Source organism: Botrytis sinoallii, assembly GCF_014898435.1.
Source record: "Botrytis sinoallii strain Bc 23 chromosome Unknown BSIN_005, whole genome shotgun sequence".
Classification (NCBI taxonomy): domain Eukaryota; kingdom Fungi; phylum Ascomycota; class Leotiomycetes; order Helotiales; family Sclerotiniaceae; genus Botrytis; species Botrytis sinoallii.
In genome coordinates, this window is record NW_024066032.1 from 871,242 (window position 1) to 892,791 (window position 21,550).

Here is a 21,550-nt window from a genome sequence, read left to right on the forward strand (position 1 = left end):
ACTTACCGCATACATATTGTTTTCCCCGCTAAAATCATCAATTATTCAACTTTTAAAATCCCTGTTTAATTGTTATATTTTTATATAAAAAATTAAATAAAATTAAAAGTGATTTGTATTCATTCAAATTATTATAAAAAATGGCCAATTTATTTTTCTTTAATTTATTTATAAAGTTATAAGGTATTGAAGCCAAAATTCATGAAATTTTCGAAAAAATCGCTTATTTTGTATGGGAAAAGTGTTACAAGTTAAAAAATATCAATTTTTTCAATTTCAAACTTATATAATTTTTTAACAAAAATATTAAAAAATAAAATATTCAATTTTTTTTAATTAATTTATAATATAATTTATATATAAGTGAGTTATCGAAATGAAATATTTTGAATTGAAAATGCTATTAATTTTTTTAATTTGTATGGGAAAGCGTCATTTTTGTAGGGATTTTGTTACAAAACCATATGGGGTGCAGTGAGTAAGGTTTCAGAACTCTTACCTGCTGAGCCGTATCTTACTTAAGCGATGGATCACATGACCCTTTGAACAGACTTGACAATGTTCTCAAGTTTGACGGTAGCTAGACCTTCCAATTCCAATTCAAATAGTTGTTAAAAAACTATTTGTGAAAGCCGACAGAATTTTTATCAAGACGCTTTTGCTAGCAGAAGTCATGACATTCTTTACGGAAAACGACATGTCCACTGTCTCCAGAAATCCGTAGGTTGTGTATTTTTGCTCGTAGCTCAGAACACTGCCCCTTGAGAATGGAAACAAGAGCCATCAACCATCAGCCTTCATTTCAGCAAGACTAACATTTTTCATTGTTCTAGTACCCTAAACAAAGACCATAAACCCCCGAAACTCATCACCTTCCAATCAACATTCCTTAAGAATGATCAGGAACAGATTCGCACAACCAAGGCATCAGAAGCCATCATATTCGAGAAATTACCTTTGATTCAGGTACTATTTGACTCAAAACTTAATGGGACGTTCAAAGACGACAAAGATCAAATTTTTTATGATCCAGAGCACGCAAGAACGGAAAGGCCCGCATTCCCCAAAATCTCAGAAAAGATAGTCTATATGTACAATTTGATCCAGTCAAGCCTCAAGAACAGAGGACGGGAATACGAACAAATTGTGAAATGGAACACTGGAACGCTTTGGACAATGATTGATTGCCTTGTACGCTTCTTGGATGGGAAACCTTTGCCTCTCGATTCTAAGATGGGTCTTATGGAAAAACATTGGGACCTGGAATTGATAGGTATTGAAGTACTGGCAATATACCTTGGATGCACTGAGATAGATAAGAAAACTGTGCGCAACGCGTTGATTTCATATATGCGCCGGCTTCCTACCTCTGAATTCGCAAATTCTAGCAGTTCCTTGGAGAAAACATCCGAAATAACGAATCGTGCGAAAATGTTTAATAGGAACAACTCCGGACAAGCTGAGATCATTGACTTGACCGAGGAAGATCAAATTAGTGCCCCTAAGACTATTAAGGAGAAATTACGATCAGCGCCCAAGTCGCAGAAATTAAATGCAGGCCAATTGGCTTCTATTCCAAAGAGCTTGGGGACCGAACCTCCTCCTGGTTCTACATTAAAAAAGTCCATTCAGGCAGCACAGTCAAAACTGAATCCACAGAAGTCAAATAATGGGAATCAGCCAGCTGCTAATCTACACAATTCGAGAAGCTCAATACAATCGAACCAAATTTCAAAGGGACAAAAGAAACCAAAACAATCAACTCCCACTCTACGAAGATCGAACGAAAAACTACATCAAATTACTACCTCCAGGACGCTAATAGAAGCAACTCGATCAAAATTTTCCCGTCAAGGTCCTCAATCTATGCCAATTGACGCTTATATTAGCCTTAACGAAACATACGGTAGCTTTCTTCATGTGCACATAGATTCAGCAATGAAAGTCTCAGGACTGATTGGCCGACTACTGCAGGACTTGCACATGGGATTCTTTAACACCGGAGAAATGTCGAAAGTTGTTGGGAAGGGTCGCAACGGGAAACCTATGTTAGTTTGGGATGAGGTATTGAAATACTTCAGCGTACCTGGAAATGTGGTGGAGAATATGCTATCATGGAGTGAAGATGATCGCTGGACGCCCATGGTGATGTTCATTGAGCGGTGTCAACTGGATCGTACTTTGTGGCAAGATTGGGATGAGCAAGATTTAGCTCTCGCCAACTATCTCGACATGTTTGTGAAGGCTACTCCTAGGGCGAAAGATGTCTAGGCTAGTTGTGATTTCAATCTTGAAACCGTATTCTGGATGTACTTTCCGGTTCAGCGATCAATATTGTTCATGGAAATGATAGGAGCAAGACAGACAAAGCTTTTTTCGTCAGAGTAGGGGAGGGGATAGCGTGCAAGGATATTACTGTAATTTTGAGGATTTTGGAAGAGAAAAAAACTTCTCATACAGAAATTTTGACGGCAGCGTTCTCAATATTTATGTAAGACTCCCGCTTCAATCTATATTGGCGCTTTGCTTCTTTTTTGGTAGCGTCGACATCTTCTGGGATTTCATCTTTGCGGTAGATTCCCAAAGCAATCTGTTTTCTCTCTTCCGTCTTTCATCGGAGCCGAGCTTTTCTTGCCGATCTTGTAAAGCCGAACGTGTTCTTGGGTAATGTGATAGGTTGTACCGTTTGTACTGGGACTTTGTTACTGTCCTCAATCACATGAAAGTTGTTACGTGATGTGGTAGTATTTGGGGATCCTGGATCAGAAACTTGTTATCTCCATTAGCATAGAAACTTAGCTGTCACGAAATTCCTAATGAGTGCAAATTTACTAGTTGTGGAGGCGTATTGCGGAGAGCTCTCCATGATTGAATCACCAGCGTTTTCTTCAGGGGCAGCTTTTAAGTCAGCTTGCAAGTTGATGTCAACGTTAGCCGTTGCTGTGATGATTAGATCTTCTTGACGCTCAATTTGCGCCATATTACTGTTAGAGATTCGTTCGTCGCGAATGTTGTTGACAAGTTTGCGCTGTGTTTCGGAGCGTAGCGGAAGAAACTTATGCGTCGGATTTTACGGAATTTTTATATAGTGTCATATAGATTATATTTTGATACTCAAGAATTCAATTTGTATATAATTATGTAGATAAATATTAAAAAAATAAATATCAAACTTTATCATCAATTATTTAATGTTAAAAACTTACTAAAGATTTATCTCATTATTATTATTTGTTAGAAGGTCATATATGAGTTGGTGGAAAAGCCTTAATATTATTAAGTTCTACATAACGATACGATATATATGTATGGACTCGATAGTGTTATATACAGGCTAATCCCGATATAGCATAGTGTGATATGTGGTATGAGCACCTTTTCTAACACTCCCTCATGCTGATATTGTATATCTAAAACTATGTAGCTTATCGAAAGCTATGGAAAGCTATATCGTAAGTTGAGGCTATAATTAATCTCAATCAAGCTAAACGGTATGATCTGTATCGTATAGGTATGTGTATAGCATTTGATTATTTTCATTCGGTGAATCTCGAGGATCGCTAACAAGTATCTTAAAGCTAGCGAGTTGATTTTAATGGATGCTAGAAAGCGCTTTGAGATTGTAGTTATCAAAACCGCTATAGGATCAATGGATCAGATCTCACATACCGCCAGGAAGCGTTCTCGAATCAGCAAGTAATATGATCATGGGAGTGTTTGATCGCTGATAATACCTTTTCCAGAAACCAATATTTTTAATCAATTTTTAAAGAAAATCGTTTCCTCTAGGACTATTCAATATCTAATATAAACACTTCTCTAAGGATGTAGATATTATATTATTGGTACAATCCCTATTGGCTTATAAAACCTGTACTTCTACAGCTCTGTTCCTCTTGTAGGAGTTGGGATGCGGGTCCCTACATAATCACCCTGGTTATGTAGAATCTTTTGATCCTTATTTTCCTTCTCGAGGGTATAGGAGATATCTATTCCTATATAGTGGAATACTGGAAGTACTCTTTTATAGAGTGTGTTCTATCATTCTACCTCTTGTAGGAGTTGGGATATAGTATCCTATATAATCACTTTGATTATATAGAATCTCTTGATCCTTACTTTCCTTTATTATAAGGAGTGTAGGAGATAATTCCATCATCTTTTATATAATGGAATATTAAAGTGTTCCCCTAAGTATAGTAGTATGTGTTCTTTTATTATTATAGTTATTCGCTTTTCCTTTATATATGATTTCGGATCGCCTCCGGTTCCTTTTGGGACCTCCAGCTCTCTACACTTAATGCCTTTGGGTTCTTATAGACTCTTCGGCTTTCTATATACTCTCCCTCTCCCTCGATTGCTAGTGTAGCTATTATCGACAAAGAAGATCGAAGTCGAAATTGTATGAAGATAGTGATCGAAAAGAAAGATAGTTGATCTGTACTTAGTAATATATACTAATCTATCAGAACAGGATATATTATACAAACTATAGGTAAGTAAAAGAATATTAAAGTCGAAAGGAGATAAGATTAAAAGCTGAGATATTATAAAATAACGGAACTAATAAGTGAAACAAATTAAATCCTATAAAAACTAGTATTAAATAAAAACAATAATCCAATAATCATTATATTTATTAGATTGTAGATATAAATAATTAGAAAATTATTAAAGAAATGGAGAGAGGGTGATAGGAAAATTTCTGAGACGAAGAAAAATCTTTATTAAATCAGATAGGTTTTGTAATTCCCCTATAAACTATATTCAAAGCATTCTCAACTTCAAGATTTTCTATAGGTAATTTTCAATTATATAAAATTTAATCGATTTGTAAAGCATTGCTGATTGCTTATATCACATTGTTGCCATCGATGTAAGGCTTATGGGGATTGAAAAGAAAAGAATTGAAAATGGATTGAGGGAATTATACTATAACTAAAATTCTCGAATTATCGAAAGAAAATAAGAGTGGATGGTAGTCGTCTACCAAAGCTTTATTGCCCTCTTTAACCCTGTAGATTGAATTACTGTAGTACTGTACATTTGAGTATTTTGTATAATTTTTATTGTTTTTAATTCTGTAGATTAAATCGCTTTAGTACTATATATCTGAGTATTCATTACAGTCTCTACTATAATAGCACCGCGCGCTTTACAACACTATACAGAATACCGGAATCTTATAACAACACCAAAGCTAGATTCATTTGCCGAGCGGAGTTGTGCTCCCCTAATTGCTCAATCGTATTGAACTAGATACTATCTAGATATCTTTAGGATTGAATTATATTTACAAAGACGACAGTCTCCGGATTTGATAGAATAGCTATTATCTGTCGTAGCTTTAATCAAGTAACTCCGGAAGACTAATCCTAATACTACGCGAACCCGGGCTTATAACCTATTAAAAGATCATATATGAGTTGATAGAAAAGCCTTAATATTATTAAGTTCTATATAACAATACAATATATATGTGTGGACTCGACAGTGTCACATGCGGGCTAATCCCGATATAGCATAGTGTGATATACGGTATGAGCACCTTTTCTAACATTATTATTATTATTATTATTATTATTATTATTATTATTATTATTATTATTATTATTATTATTATTATTATTATTATTATTATTATTATTATTATTATTATTATTATTATTATTATTATTATCATACTAGCGAGTTTACTCGCCCCGAAATATCATATGTGTAATGAGATGCTAGTACTCAACATACCTAGGTACTTGTATAATATTTTGTAACAAGCTATTCTTAGAAGAAATGAAATATAACATAATTTTACATTGTCTATTACTTATCCCAATACTAACTCGGCTCCTGTATCAAAGCATCTCAATTCGAACGTATCATCCAATAACGAGTTTGCTTTGATAACTACTTTCTTTTGTTCGAAATATACAGCAGACATAATCACTACATTGTTTTGTTTTTTAATTTGCAAATTTGACTGTTTTGCAGAGTTGTATTATTACTTGCTTTTGATCGCGACTGACTTAATTGTGGATCTTCGGATCCTCTCTCTTCGTGGAATTAGACGACGGCTACTTTTGTGGGGGCATGTCAATAACAAGTGGAAGATGTTGGCCAATCATAAAACACGATAGTGCGATACAGGATTCAATATATATGTTTCGATTGCAGCTGAATAGGATCTGATCATCCCATGCAAGTGATCAGTAAGAACATAGTACATGAGGTTTCAAATGCTATTACGATCAAGGCTCGCAAGATGGAAGTAAAAGAGGTCTTAGAAGTCTGCAGTCGCCAAGTTCAATAGATCTTTGTTTCAGATAGACTCACTAAAAGAAGAAGGGGTTAATCGGTCTGGAATGACACCCACTGCATTGGTAACGCAGACTACCAGAAATCTCTCCAGCGGTCCTTTACATTTCATAAAACTGTATGCGGAACTCATTCCACGAAACTCTCAGGTCTGGTAAACCGCAGATATACTCGAAGAGTCAAAATTTCATTGAAGTCTAGACGAGTTTTTGTTTCGGGATAACAGTAAATTCTTACCAATTGAGCCACCAATGAAACAACGCTATCCCCCCCCCCCCCACAGATTCTTATTGTATAAACCGCTAAGGTACAGTCATTTTTTGTTTTCGAACTCTTAATACATCTTCTTGACCACATCTTCTTGACTGCATCGAGAGCATTTCGCCAGTCTACACCTTCAGTCTCCCATCTCATTCTATCAGGACACACCAGATCAGCTACTGGTACTCCTCGGAACTCGCCACTCTCAATTCCCTTAGTTGGCCCACTGTCGATATGTAATACCTCCTCGGAATTTATTGCTTCGGTGTCTTCGTGGTTCATTTCTGCTGTTTGCTTCAACTCGCGCGTGTGGAGGAACTGGATAAGTAAGATGGCGAGGAGAGCTGTGATAACGAATCCAAATGTAGCTGGGAAGCCACGACCTGTTTAAAAGTTAGCAGCTGTCCTCTGTTGAAAAGGCTTACAAGGTCACCTACGAAATGTGGGTGCTTCGGTTTGTGGAAAGATGACAATTGGAAGCCACCCCGCTACCTGTGTTTACACGGGTGAGTAATTTGACCGAAGCCGAGTCGCCAAAGTTACTGACAGCGTACTGCAAGCCATTCATACTGCTTATAACAATAGCTCGCTCCTCGCTATCTCCTGCACATATTTCATTTGCCCATGCATAACTAATAGTCCAATCCGATATTAGCAATTTTATTAAAAAAAAAGCCGGCAGATATACAACTTACAAGACTGCAGTCATGATTTGAACACCGTCTGTGAGAAAAGCAAACTCTTTCAATTTTACGCTTTTTGGCCAAATGGCAAGAATGCCGTTGGGAATCAACCCATAAGTCTTTTTTGGATCAGTTGTTGGGCTTCACGGTCAAATCCGAGCCAGTAACTTACTAATGGTCCGATCACAAATGCAAAACGACTTCCAGAGTAATTTGCCCCAAAGCCCCATAGAATGACACAGAAAGCGGATATCAAGCTGGCACCTGATGGGATAACGTTTCGCAAAGTGACAGAGAACTTCTCGGATTTCAGCCAAATAGCAAAATAGCTACTTGCTGCACAACTTGTCCCGTACAACTAATTCATCAAATTAGTAAGTGGAAAGTGTAGGTTTACGATCACCTTACGATATAGCCCAATACAAGCGCATACCACCCTGTCGGAAAACATCAGCAATCTGATCACACACAATCAAAAGAGTTGGTCTGGCATACTCCATCTGGTAAACATGCGTCTAATTTTGGTCCATGTTATTGGTACGGGAGCTGTCTTTCCGGCTTTTCGACTCGTTCAATCGCAAGGGCACATTCGTGTTTTGTTAAGTACCGGGTGCGAGTGGTATGTGGTGTGTCAGGGAGAAGGAATATTGTTGCAAACCCAACGGGATGAGTCATGATCTGGAAATATGTTATACGAAATCCCTGAACAAGACTGGAAAACGCTTACCCCACACACAATATAGAGCCATCGCCAGCCCGCAAGCCAATGGCGTCCGTTAAGATTTGTGTAAACCGCAGCTTGCTAGACATTTAGGAGTTTCAGGAAGTTCAGGGAGTTCAGGAACTGAATTTGCTTACCAGATAACCGCTAAACGCTGTTCCGAGCGGGGCAGTCATGTGAAATATAGCAATACGCTTCGCTATTCAGACCCAGGAGATATCAGAGACTTGCGGTATTAGTTTAGGTTATGTCTTAGAACTTACCGAGCTCAGTCTTGGTATACCTGTGTTGATTTATTGTTAGTTTCTGGTTTGAGAATTCATGATAGGGCTTACCTACCACGAGCCAAGTATAAAAAGCATACATGGGAACAATGAACTTTCGAAAAGCCCAACCAGAAAGCGAAAGGCGTAACAGCTGTGGAACACTGTGCATTACAGCTTGTGCAAAAGTAAAAGTTCCCCAGCCAACTTCCATGAGACCTAGCCAGTAGCTCGGTCGGACTTTTTGAATTATGAGAGTCGATGGTATCTGCATAATAGCATATGTTGCAGGTATAAAATGTTCCCTAGGAAATATTGTGAGCACTGGTCTATGGGAGCAACAGTAGATGCATAGACTCATGGAACGACCAAGGGTCAAAGAGCGTATTATGAGTCCATGCACTCAATGTTGAAGGGAATGAAAAGCTCCCGGGCTCACAGCATAGGTGTATCGATTGCCGAACATCTCAAGGTCTTCTTGCATGCCACTATTGTAATACTTCAAATTAGAATATCCGGAAACGAAATTAAAGACATGATTAGCCATACCTAACATAGGCATTTGTAAGATTGTTTTGGTCAAGATATTTCAACTGATGATGACTAGTTTCAGTAATGTTCCAACATTTAACCAGAGGCATGGACTGATAACTTTACTTACGAAAAGCCTAAGCATCCAATACTGAGAATAGCAGCATCGAGCTTCCGCAGAAGCTTTCGCTCTTCAACAGACTTGAGATGTGTGTCGGTATTCCATATAAAAGACCGAAACTTCCATTAAATGTCAATAATCAATTATGATATCAGGAATTGAAGGGACTGACCGACTGTTTTGCTGCAACCTGTGACATAGTTTCGTGAGAAAATTTGAAAGCACTATAACGGATCACGCGTTCACAAGAAACAGGACCCTGATATCAAGATAAAGCAAATTATGAATTGAATGGCAACAAATTACTTTATATGCGATTGTGACGTTGCGTGCTTGAATTTTGCTATCACATCATTATTTCACCACCGATTGCTGCATCCATGAAGCATCACATTGGCTCAAGGTACGCATCCTTGATGTGCATTCTACCCATGACTGCGGGGCGATCTTCTCATATCGTATCCCAAGACTGATAGTGATGATTTGTATGAGAAATGTCTGTAGTGGTATGCAGCGAGGATAAATCATAGTATGTATGAATGAATAATCGCGGCCAAAAAGAAATATGAATCAAAGATCATCTATGAGAACTAGCTGGGAGTTGAAAATTGACCTGAACCGGGATTAATTAAGCACAAGTATGAGAAATAAAACATGCACATATTTGCGACTGCAATAAATTCACCAAAAGTTTCATTATCATTTCAATATCAGCCAGCTTGGCAGATTTAGAAACAAGTTATGTCGTTCCCTACCACCTTGAATCATCAAGGAAGACCAACTTCAGAACCCCCACGTTCGGTAGCCCCTCCAAAGCGGCCGCATCATCCGCTACGCTAATATCTACCTAGGTATCTACCATAAATTTCCTCAATCATCACGATGTCGCCATCCCAAGTCTGAAGTCACGTTTTGAGCTTCGTCCGCAACATAATCGTTCCCACGTAGTCTCTTACTATGTGCCTCATCCACCGATGATATGCCTGATTCCAGAGCTCTCTTATTTACAAGAGAATTACCTGTAGGAAAAGAAAGGTTAGTTGACCAAAATCTATTAACCACGCGCAGAGGGAGCCCAGTGTTCTGGAATTGAAGACTAGGTCAAGTAATTCGAATTTGACAGCAATTCGATGGTCAACTCGGATTCAACAACTCAAACCATTCGAATGTTTCACGTCGATCCAGACCTTCGAGCCCCGTATTTTCAGACTGCAATCCCGATCACTGAAACCTGCATAACAGTACAATAATAAACGATCTTGAGTGCTTACCGGTTTTAGTAGAATCACTATGATATTCCTTCAACCTATGGTTCCGGTACCTCTTTCGTAGGAGAGCAGTTCCCTCTGTGTTCGCACCGAGAAAACTACCAAGCATACAAACTTCATCCAATTCCGCCTCAGAAGAAATCCGCTCCTCGAAGGATTTTCCATCGACGAACAATACCCAAGTTCTCGTGTTGCGCCATATCTTCTCAATACTCCATCCGCAAAGTATTCTTATAGCGTATGGAGACTGAGAGCCTCGTATCTCATGGAAATAGGTAGAGTCTATCAAGTTAGCCAAGTAGACGATTTTCGCTTTACCAATGCATCTTTTTTTGTTTCGGGTTGATTCAGGGTCATAGATTGCCTTGTCATCCAGATCTGAAAACATCCCGATTCGTTTTACATCAAATGCAAAACCTGCGAAAGGACACATCTGAAAGAATTTCTCTTCTCCCACAGTAATAAATTCTGGGAATTCGGTTTGCGCAAGGTATGGGACGTCGGAAGTCTCATGCCGTTTGAGAAAGTATATTCTTCGGTCTTTCAGCGGAGGCATTTGTGAGATCTCCCTATGACACAGGTAAACTGTTAATAGTCTTTTTTTATCGTCATTGACTCGGCATGGAAGGACGAACTTACAAGGTACTAGGTACGGGCTTCTTTGACGTGTTCAGAACATAATTGATTGGCGTTGGAGGTGGTATCACTGCGAAACCGATGTACTTCGAAGGGAGACTGCTCGCTGCTTGGATTGCCGGATAATGACTACTATTATTCGCCGGCTTGGTGCGCAAACAGTCTCGCACAATTTTTCCATCCTTTTGAATGCCTTTGTTGAAGGTGGAAACCAAAGCTCTAGAACATTCAGTATTTGGTACCTCGCTTGAATGCGCTTTCCTGGTTGAGGGATACTGTATAGCTTTGGAAAATTCTCTGAGAACGGGAATTATTCCATCATGGCGCAATATATCTTCTAACAACGGTGTGATTGGAGATTTCTCCGACACCCTGCGATCATTAACAATTCTCTGAACCTCCGGCAGAAGGAATGAACATAACTTAACCAAGTCTGAGTCGTCAGACTCCGATGATAGTTTGCGCTTATTCATTTTTGATTCTTCTTGCGAAAGATTGATGTGTCGCGTCCGTGGCGTATGAAATCAATAAAAATGAAGAAGGGGGCTCAGATCTTGAAATATTTGACAAGATTGTTGAACAAGAGACTTACAAGGACGAGTGAAGCCTGAATGTCCCACAATGCCGGAGTTGTACGGTTGAGAGCGAGAATCGGAAGTGAATTCAATGCATCACGTGGGCCGTATTTTTAGATTGAGCGATTCATAAGAACGAAGCAATCGTTCAATTTGACTTCCAGATTATAAGTATATATCCTATCGAAAGGATTCATATCCTGTAGAAGGACTTTTTGCGAGCTTCAGATCATCACTTAGATTGTGCACGTGGTTCGCAAAATAGAATTTGGAGTCTGATTATGACATCTTAATGGTCTCTGGCCTCGACTAAGTATTTTGGGTTGTCAAAAGGCTCAGATGCCTATTACTGTGCTATAATATATGAAACATAATAATAAGTTTCTATTGGCAGTGTTGATAAATTTCCTGTGTAGGTAGGTAGGTACTGTACTTGGACAGGAAATGGAGTGAATTTCAGGGCCCCCCTTATCTCGTCCCAACTATTAGCGAAATTCACCCAGGCAACTAGAATTGCGCTAGCTCAACCTCGCAAAGAACCCATTTGAGAGTTTAAGTCTTTCACCTTCAATCAGGCTTTGCTTCTTAATACAACAAGAAGAGAACGACGCGACAGCGATTTCTTTAACAATTCTTTTCTCTAGCTAGGTCTGCTTCTGGAGAAAGAGATTGTATGAGCTTGTCAAATACAATAAAGTATTCTCCCACACTCTATTGCTCATTTCATTACGGTCTCACAATCTCTTGTCCTTGCGATAAACCTTTCCAAGTCTACAAATATTTTTGGCATCTTTTGATCACCTAAAAAATGTCGTCTACCACGGCCCAAGATGTGCTTGATATCTTTTACAAAAAATTAGTGGTACCTGTGGCAAGCTCTACAGGAAATTTCATCGCGAAAGATGCGGCGGAACTCGATAGTTTACTCAAACCTGTAGAAAAGCTCCTTGGAAAGCTGGGTGCTCCGAAATTGCATGATCTTGAACATAACAAAGATTTTTCTTGTGACGTTGATCAGAAAGATCATCAAGATGTTAAAGACAGAGATCTAACCAAGGATGATAGGTAGCTCAAACCCTGATATTCCTTAAATCCAGAATCTGGACTAATTTCTGTCTTGCATCGCACCAAACAGCCTCAATCGCTATGCCGTCAAAGATTTTCTGTTGGTTTTGCATCATCACGAAGACCCCATCAGGCTAATCGATGCACCTAGTCAGCCTGCATATTTCTGTGTCGATGAACAGACTGCGTTCAATTGTTTCCCTCTTTTGCGCATGTTGTTCAGAAATTCATCGCGTCCGATTAACTCCCACATGGCATTGCACAAGGACCTCTTTTCTCCACCTGCCGATGACGATCACATTGTCTTTGACCCCGCAACAACGATGGTGAAGAAGCTCCTCTGGGAGAATAAGATTTTATACATCGAAGAGCTTTTAGGTTCTGATTTGGCAAAATCCCAAAACAACTTTTCGTCAATTAAACACGAGACACCAGAGACGGTGATGGAGTTTATGAAAGTTTGGATAATTTGGCATCAGGAACGAAAGATGTCCTTCTCTAGACCTGGTGATATGAAAAATATTGAAACATTTATTGATCGTGTATTGGCGTTGGCTAAGTATTTTGGAGCGGCTGTCAACGAGATCGAAGATCCTAAGACTATGCGCATTCTCTGCTGGTGGAGCTGCCATCAAAGACCCTTTTCAAGTGTTGTCGCTCTCGATTCTAGCCTTGAAGCTTCTGCACCTACTCCAAAGATCTGGAATGTGCAAGATTGTGAGAATAACATTCAGGCAGAGCTAAATAGGTACGTCACTTCAAACCAATAAATTGCGTGATCTGTCAAGAAAATGATAATAGACTAGCTAATCTTCCATTCTTGAAACAGGGTAAAAAATACCGAGATCTGATTTATCGACACAATTCCCGAAAGCCACCGCAAAGAAGAACACCGAATTTTCAGCAAGGCCAAAATTTTCCGAAAACTCCCTCTTCTCCAAACACTTTATTCACACAAACGCAACGGCTCCCTGGCGACTTAGCGGACAAGCTAGTCTATGATCCTGATATCTCTGTTCCAAAGAAAGAAGATTGTCACTCGATTAGAATTTATTTTCAAGCATTGATGAGATCTCAGTTCATGAAAGATCAGCCTGGCTATAGGAGTGTCACCACCAGTACAGGAAGACTTGGTCGAGCCTTTACAAACTTGGGAACTTGGGCAGAAGGCTTGACATCAAGAAAGTTAAGCAGTAGGGATTTCCAAGACCTGGCCGACTTGGCGGTATTTCTTGGTGTCAAGAATGCTAGTTACGATTTGTTTGGTGAGTTCCCAAACCAACATAAATTTTCAACGACGACCCCCTATATCTAGACACTGACGTGATACATCAATAGTATACCAGAATAATCTTGCTAAGAATACCGGTAAAATGAATGCGGGTTTCGACCTGGGTGCCTAGTGATGATGGACTTATTCGTGCTCATCATTTCTTGTATCTCAAATTATGGAGTGATTCTTTGTACGTGATGATGGAAGCTTTTGGGGGCATGATTGCTTCACATTGTTTCCCACAACTTAAGTCGGGTACCCCACTTTCAGGCCACCCCCCTTTTGGACCACCTTAAAAATTTATATTATATAATATTAAAACATTAATTATTCAACAACTATTCAGTATTATAATAAATACTTGAGGATATACTTTCATTATCATTATTAGCATCTCCCATATCAATTTCACAATCTCCCGCCTTAATTTGCGCCTCCCTAATCTCTTTAATCTTAGAAAACTTCGAATTTGGACTAGTTTTTCACCTTATATCTCTTTTTAGAAACAACTTGTTCCAATTAATGCTCCAATTGCTTTATTCGATATCCAGATTACAGAAGTTCATAATACTTAGTATCAAATCCCTTAATAATCTTTCTAAAAAGCTGACGGTGAATATAAAGATTGATCTTTTTGCTCTAAATCAATATATAGGCATATAATCTTAAATCATTAGCTTTTTAAAGCATTTTAAAAGTTAAAATTGCAAACTCCCTATTCCATTGATATATAGGATTATTATTAGAATATAATTTCTGATTCGTAACTTCCTTATTACTGTTAGAGTAGATAATAGCAATGAATCAACTAGGTGTAATGTAGCACAAAGACTTTTCATTAATTCCTCTAAACTATGAAAATTCTACAATTTATAATTGTGTGCGGGTTGGTGTCGGCCCGGGGTAGGCTCGCAGGGCTACTTATGTATCCTCGCTAGCTCTTATACGGATTAACCATAACAGAACCGCCCATTTTGCATATCACGCCCCGAGACGTATATGTTTACCTCCCGAAATCGGTTCGTGTAATACAAGAAAATGAGGTGCCGTGTGATTTTGTCTAGGTTGCATTTCAAAAGAAAATAAGAATGTCATAAAGTTATAAATAATCAATAAACAATATTTCAATGTGTTTACTGCTCTCATCGATAGATTATTAGAGGCCTTATAAATTCCCTTTATTTTCCCAAGTGCATTTTCTCTTTTAATAGATTATTCTTTACCCATTCTCTTTCTAATCCTTATCTCATCATGACCGCTCCTCAACCTGTCAGTTCCCAGGCGATTGCAGTTTGGTTTGTAGCAAACCCTGCTAATCTAATTATTCCTATATATCTTTATTGCTTTAAGTGTATTGCAATCTCTATCTCTAAAGATTTCTGTTATTATAATAAGGATCCTAACTCCTTTTATAGTTATTACTGTATCCAGAAGAAAGTCTGCTAGTCAGTACTTTCATAATATATTCCCGATATCAATCTCATATATAAAACTCAAGCTTTTTGATTAACTACTTTTATTAATAGTCAAGAGAAATAGGATGCTGAAAATGTGCTAATATACTGAAATAAACACTACATCAAGAGTATAAAGGCCTTTTTATGAAAAAAATACAATAAAATAGTATTAAAAAGCCAAAGTCAGTAAAAGCATTATCTCTATTTGTTATAAAGAAGCTAAATCAAATAAATAATCTTATGAAGCGTTTTGTAGACTTTTATTAAGCTGTTATCAATTACCCCTCATTCCTTTATAGAATTGTTTTTTATTGATATTCTGGACTCTAAAATAATTTGTTTGTATTGGATGCTGTTGTTCCGGGTTCTATTCTGAAACTGGTATTTATAATGGATTTAGATAATGAGGGCGAGTTCCTTGCCCCAATTGTTCATCCCTGCGCTCTCATCGCTCTTGCTTCGCTCCCTGCTCCTGTGGGAGGTAAGGCTTCGGGTACCATGAATATGATAATTAGTTCGAAAGATTATCAATCCCCTTGTATCGATACTAAATCATTATCTTATCCCCATTTTCGTGTTTGTTCCTCAATATACAAGAAAGATCGAATTAGGTACTCTAAAGAATCCCTTTTTGGTCCTAATAAGAACAATAAGGATAATATTGGTAGTGATAGTGGTATTGCTTTTCTTTATTGAACTACTGGTATCTCTTGATGTTCTAATATTTCCCATATTTTCAAAGGCAATATCAATATTATCACTCTTTAGGTAAAGAAGTGTGTTTCTGGGGGTTTGATAGTTTTTATTTATTGATCTATAACTAGAAAGTCAATCCCTCAAGTTATCCTCCCTTTTTGTAAAGCTTTCCAAATAGTTCCGAAGTAAAAGGCAGTATTAACTACTACCGATTTTTAATCTAATTCTTGATATTAAGATTATAATATTTCATAAAAGTTTAAGATTTCCTTTATAAATCATAATGTCTATACTAGAGAGTTTAATACTTATACGGGTTTTTCTGAAAGTATTTGATTCTGCAAGTGCTAGCGGATTGTTAATAACCAGCCAACAAAGGGTTGATTGTTTAGTGAAGCTTTTATAAAAATGAAGGAGAAGGAGAATAAGGATGAGAATGAAGTTAATATGTCTTTGATGAAGGAGGGTAAATATGATAATAGTGATATAAATAATATTATCTTTAGTATTCTTTTTTCTATATTAGATCCTTTTGATGTATATAATGAGAGGGTTAATTCTTGCTATAGGACTCTTTTAATATATTAATATAACAATGTCTTCATAACAATATCTCTATATTAATTAAAGGTGTACCCTTACAAGAAATGAGGCTTTATAAAAGGAATAATGATAATCCTATATACCGAGTATCAACAAGGATTCAATTAATATTAACTCTAATACTCACAAGTTGAAATCTAAAGTATTCAAGAGATATTAGGATGAATTAATATGCTTGGCAGTAGTATGCGGTATACCGGTGAGTAAAGGATTACATCCTTATTCTTATCAGAATAAAAAACAGTAAAAAGAGAAATATTATAAACAGTTTTGACTTACTAGTGATTCGCTTATAGGTACACAGTATAACCCTATTATTTTATAGCTTTTTTCCTTTTTTCTTTTGAATTCTGTATTGATAGTTTCCTTTTTTATTATATTTCTTTAATACTTTTTTCATATTATCCAGATTATAGGAGGCTTCCTATATATCTTTTACTAACTGGTAGTTCTTCCATCAAATTAGGTATTAAATATCTTTATCCTTTTTTCTATATACTATGATTTTCTTCACTTTATATTCTAAGTAATTGTCTATCTCCTTTAATGATAATAGGTTAGTAGTACCCTGTTATTTATACTATAATTCTAGTAAGGAAATATAAAAGATATTGTAAATCTTATAGATAAATAATAGCTTAAGTTTATATACTTGATTATTGATTTTTATACCTATTACTCGAAAGGGATTTATAAATCTATTCGAAAACTTTTTCTTAAATTAAAGTTGCTTGATATTTTGGATACTTAATATTACTTTATCCCTGATATTATATCGTTGGGATACCATACTCTTTATATTCTTCGATTTTCGGTTTATAACTATTTACCACAGTTTTTTTAATTTATTCCTTTCTTTATTAAGAAAGGCGATTTGCTTGTGTATAATTAGTGTTTTCCCTATATCATCAGTGTTCTCATCGATATAGTGGAATATTAATAGGAATCTATATATCGCTTGGAATAGACTTGTATTTATTATACTATATCATATAGTATTATAAGTGAACTCTGCGAATAGTAATAATAAAGCCCAATCGTTCTATTGGTAATTAGAATAACAATTGATATAGTAAATCAGATTCTGGTTTTGCTATTCCGTTTGCCTATTAGTCTGAGAATAGAATGTAGTAGAGAGCTTATATTATATTTTAAAGTAAAATAGAAAGCTACTTCAAAACTTACTTATAAATTGCAATCCCTTATTCAAAACAATACCCTCTAATACTTTGAAGTCTTTGAATATACTTTGTATCAGTATTTATATAAGCTCCGGTAAAGTGATTGCTTTGTTAATAGATATATATCAAACAATTTTCATGAATCTATTAATAATTATTAGAACTGCATTATAAATATTCTTACCTAATTTCGATAGGGATAGATCTATAATAAAATCCATAGTTATCTCTTTCCAAGATCTACAAAGTATAGAAAAGGTTGCAATTTGCTATAGGGTTTATGTCTTTTAATAATAATCTATTGATATATTGTGTATATTTTAATATACATTTTTATATCTTTCTTTATTAAAAGCCAAAAGTATTTAGATCTCAAGATTTCTAGAGTTTTAAAAACATTCTAATGTTTATCTGTAGGATTATTATAATAAGCTTCCAGGATTTTTATTCTCAAAGCAGAATCTGGTGGTATATAGGTATTCCCATTATATCTAAAAAGCCTATTAACATTTACCTACCAAGATAAGGCAATTCCAGTAGAATATAGTTTTTAATTTAGATATTCTTTATTCTTTATAAATCGTTATTTACTTGAAACTATAATAAAGTATTTCTTATTATCTTCAATATTAGCTCAAATATTATTTCGTCTTTTGCTAAAACACAAGCTATTTAATATAATATCGATTATTTGTAATCAGCTTTAATTAATAAATTCGATTATTCATAAAACAATAGATTATATTCTTCCCTTTATAAGAGACTTATAACATTATATAAAGGCTCCGTTTTCTTGATAAAGAAACTTTGAAATAATTTTATAATTATTAATCTATTCCTCAATTTATTCTAAAGGGTTGGAAGTATATCATTAATATTCTTTATATTAATAATGTAATCAGGGCGATACGATGGTCCATCTGTAGGATTCAATTTTCCTGTTCTATATACTATCTCGAAATTGTATATAGCTAAAACCTCTGTTTACCTTGCTTATTAATCATTCAGGCTTTTCTTTATCATAAAGTGCTGAAGGTTGTTGTAATTCAATTTAATTATAATAGTATAATCAACTCTTTATCGCATAATAACACTATTATATAAAAGTAATATATATTATTAATAATTCTTGATTGTAAATGAAATATCACTACTCCACTGGGCTTAGCTTTCTCGAATAAAACATGATAAAGTGCTATTATTGAATTAATATATTTTTAATCCTTTTTGAAAAAAGCTGTGATAATATATAATCTAATACAAAAATCGAAATATTGATTTCGATTATTATACAGAGTAAAGGATCGAAATGCCAGAGAATAGATGCTGATGTAAAGACTTTCTTCAATACTTCGAACACCTTTTGTACTTTGTCAGTCTACTTGAACTCAACCACTGTTTTCTCTTTCTGTATTTCTTTTATCAATGCAGTTATATTGTAGGCCACTGCTGAATAGGCCCTAATAAATCGTTAATAAAAGTTTGCGAAGTCAAAAAATATTTATATATCCTTTAGACTACTAGGTATTAATTATTCCGTAATAATTTGAATACGCTCAGGTTCTATTATAACCCTTTTAGCTGAGATAATGAATTCTAGAAATTCGATTTCGTTGGTATAGAAGACACATTTCTTTAACTTCGCAAAAAGCTTATACTCAATAAAACATATAAGCACCTATCGGACATCCGCTATATGTGTAGTTCTATTTTTGGAATAGATTAGAATATTATCGAGATACACTATATATATATTATTTGCTAATCCTGCTAGCGCTTGATTGATATATAGCCTCAGGACATGCAAACCGACCTACAGCGAGCGGTATCCGCTCTATAGCAAAAACCGCTATGGAATCGGCAGCACAGGTGTGGTGGATCAAACAGATACCAACACTCTTCAAATAGTATCAGAAATGGGATCCGAAAAATACAACAAATATTCTAAGGAACTAAAACTCTCACAAGCGATTTCCACTGCATACTAGCGATCCACTCAGCACATAATAACTTCGAAAGCTATTACCAACGATTTAAACACGAGGAAGCAACGATCTACTACTTATGTGGTATATTCAAATCCCTTGAGTACATTGTATACTGTTGCAAAGTCCTTGCGATCTATAAAACCTGATCCTTAGATATCAAGTTCAAATATCTATCCTGTAATTAAGCAGCTCAAGAACGACTACTGAAACAGCTAATGTATATATCAGCCAAATTCGCTAAATTTATTACTATAACAGATTTCTATAGGAATATATGCCCTAGAACGTTATCAGAAGAATAGAAGGGGAGAAGGAAAGGAATCGATCGATCCAGACAAACATAAGCAGAGAATAGGAGGGAATAGATCTAGAAAAGCTACATGGAAGAAAATTGAAGCACGCAGTATACCATATTGCAAGAGAATATATACAAAAGCTACCCTTACAGGATAAAGCAGTTTTCAAATAAATATTATATAAGAAATCGGAAAGTATGTATAAAGATATTTAGAGAATCAAAAACAAAAGTACAAGTACACTAGCTATCGCTTGAAAAACTATTGAGGGTATTGAGACCCTATCTCTAGGAAAGAAGGATTATATAAATTAGAAGATTATCCCACAGTTAGCCCAACTGTAATGCCCCCCGGGAGGCTTGCCTATACGGCCCGATTGAAAATTACTAATAATAATAATAATAATTGATTGATATATATCTGAAATATTGCAAAGGTATTAATAAGACCGAAAGGCATCACCTTATACTCATACTGGCCGTATCGCATGCGAAACGCCATCTTCCACTCATTGCCTGCTTTTATATAAATGCGATGGTACATATCTTTCAAATCTAATTTAGTAAATATAGCATCTTGTCGGAATTAATCTAGGGATTTATTAATAAAAGGTAAAGAAGTTCGATTCTTTTTTGTAATCCGATTAAATCCTCGATAGTCGATATATAATTAATAGCCTTCCCCTTTCTTTAGAATGAATATGATAAAAGCTTTTATTGAGCTGATGGATCTTCTTATCTATTCTTTCTTTTAATACTTATTTAAATATTCTTATAATATTGCTAACTCTTTCTTTAATAAGAAATAGATTAAACTTTATAGAAAGGTTGAATCGGGTTTAAGATTAATATAGTACTTTATAGAATAATATTCAAGCAAAAGGCTATTTTCTTTTTCAAAAAAAGCTTTCTTATATTCTTAGAATTCCTTTGGTATTTTATATAAGATTAATACAAATATCAGATAGTCTTCTTGTTGGGACAGGGATCATATGACCGTGCTAGCGCATACGCTAACGCCCCCGCACTATAGCATATACGTTTATAGCCTTTAGCTTTTAGAACAGGAAGCAATATTACAACAATATAAATCATTAGTATTATATTATTTCACTATTCTCATAATAATATTAATACTAATCAGTAATATCACAAATCAGAAGTTTAGTATCTTAATTTCAAATGCAATATGGATTTATGACTAAGGTTGGTATTTCTCTAAAAAGGTATAAGCTTTTGTATTAAAGCAATGTGATTTGATACCTGCTTTTGTGTGAATAAGGATTATCGGTAATGTGGCAGTAGTTCTTGTATTCAGTATTAATCTAATATAATTTAATACTAACAAAAACTGAATTTAGTTGGCAATATAGCAACAACCCTTATACTCAATCTTAGTTTACATTTTATTTTTTAAGGCAATGTGTGTTGAAGAGTACGAACCAGTAGCTATCAGCTCGAGCTAAGTATTATCTTTTATAACTAAATATAACTTTATCAGATTTTAGTAAAATTATATTTATGTATTTCATCTTATTACCTATCTGCTATTTGTTAATATAATAGGATCATATAGAAACAACTCTATGGAGTATAAGTCTAAGCCCAATGATAACACTAG

General features: G+C 35.6%; 5 protein-coding genes across 5 annotated transcripts; 2 read left to right on the top strand and 3 right to left on the bottom strand.

The window, feature by feature from the left end:
- Positions 1–673: 673 nt before the first annotated feature.
- Positions 674–2,271, top strand: EAF02_003467 (uncharacterized protein; the record flags this gene model as incomplete). Its single annotated transcript, XM_038899515.1, has 2 exons — positions 674–720; positions 834–2,271. The coding sequence occupies 2 exons, from the start codon at positions 674–676 to the stop codon at positions 2,269–2,271; spliced, it is 1,485 nt and encodes a 494-aa protein (XP_038760442.1).
- A 4,170-nt stretch (positions 2,272–6,441) lies between these two features.
- EAF02_003468 (uncharacterized protein) lies at positions 6,442–7,756 on the bottom strand (the record flags this gene model as incomplete). The annotated part of the gene is made up of 6 exons (XM_038899516.1): positions 6,442–6,956; positions 7,011–7,065; positions 7,121–7,205; positions 7,269–7,375; positions 7,429–7,600; positions 7,665–7,756. The coding sequence occupies 6 exons, from the start codon at positions 7,754–7,756 to the stop codon at positions 6,442–6,444; spliced, it is 1,026 nt and encodes a 341-aa protein (XP_038760443.1).
- A 31-nt stretch (positions 7,757–7,787) lies between these two features.
- EAF02_003469 (uncharacterized protein) lies at positions 7,788–8,601 on the bottom strand (the record flags this gene model as incomplete). Its single annotated transcript, XM_038899517.1, has 4 exons — positions 7,788–7,934; positions 7,984–8,058; positions 8,115–8,176; positions 8,241–8,601. The coding sequence occupies 4 exons, from the start codon at positions 8,599–8,601 to the stop codon at positions 7,788–7,790; spliced, it is 645 nt and encodes a 214-aa protein (XP_038760444.1).
- A 1,161-nt stretch (positions 8,602–9,762) lies between these two features.
- Positions 9,763–11,269, bottom strand: EAF02_003470 (uncharacterized protein; the record flags this gene model as incomplete). The annotated part of the gene is made up of 3 exons (XM_038899518.1): positions 9,763–9,911; positions 10,164–10,729; positions 10,800–11,269. 3 exons carry the CDS (start codon positions 11,267–11,269, stop codon positions 9,763–9,765), a joined length of 1,185 nt encoding a protein of 394 aa, XP_038760445.1.
- Positions 11,270–12,179: 910 nt separating this feature from the next.
- EAF02_003471 (uncharacterized protein) lies at positions 12,180–13,839 on the top strand (the record flags this gene model as incomplete). Its single annotated transcript, XM_038899519.1, has 4 exons — positions 12,180–12,436; positions 12,507–13,184; positions 13,238–13,701; positions 13,775–13,839. The coding sequence occupies 4 exons, from the start codon at positions 12,180–12,182 to the stop codon at positions 13,837–13,839; spliced, it is 1,464 nt and encodes a 487-aa protein (XP_038760446.1).
- Positions 13,840–21,550: the final 7,711 nt, after the last annotated feature.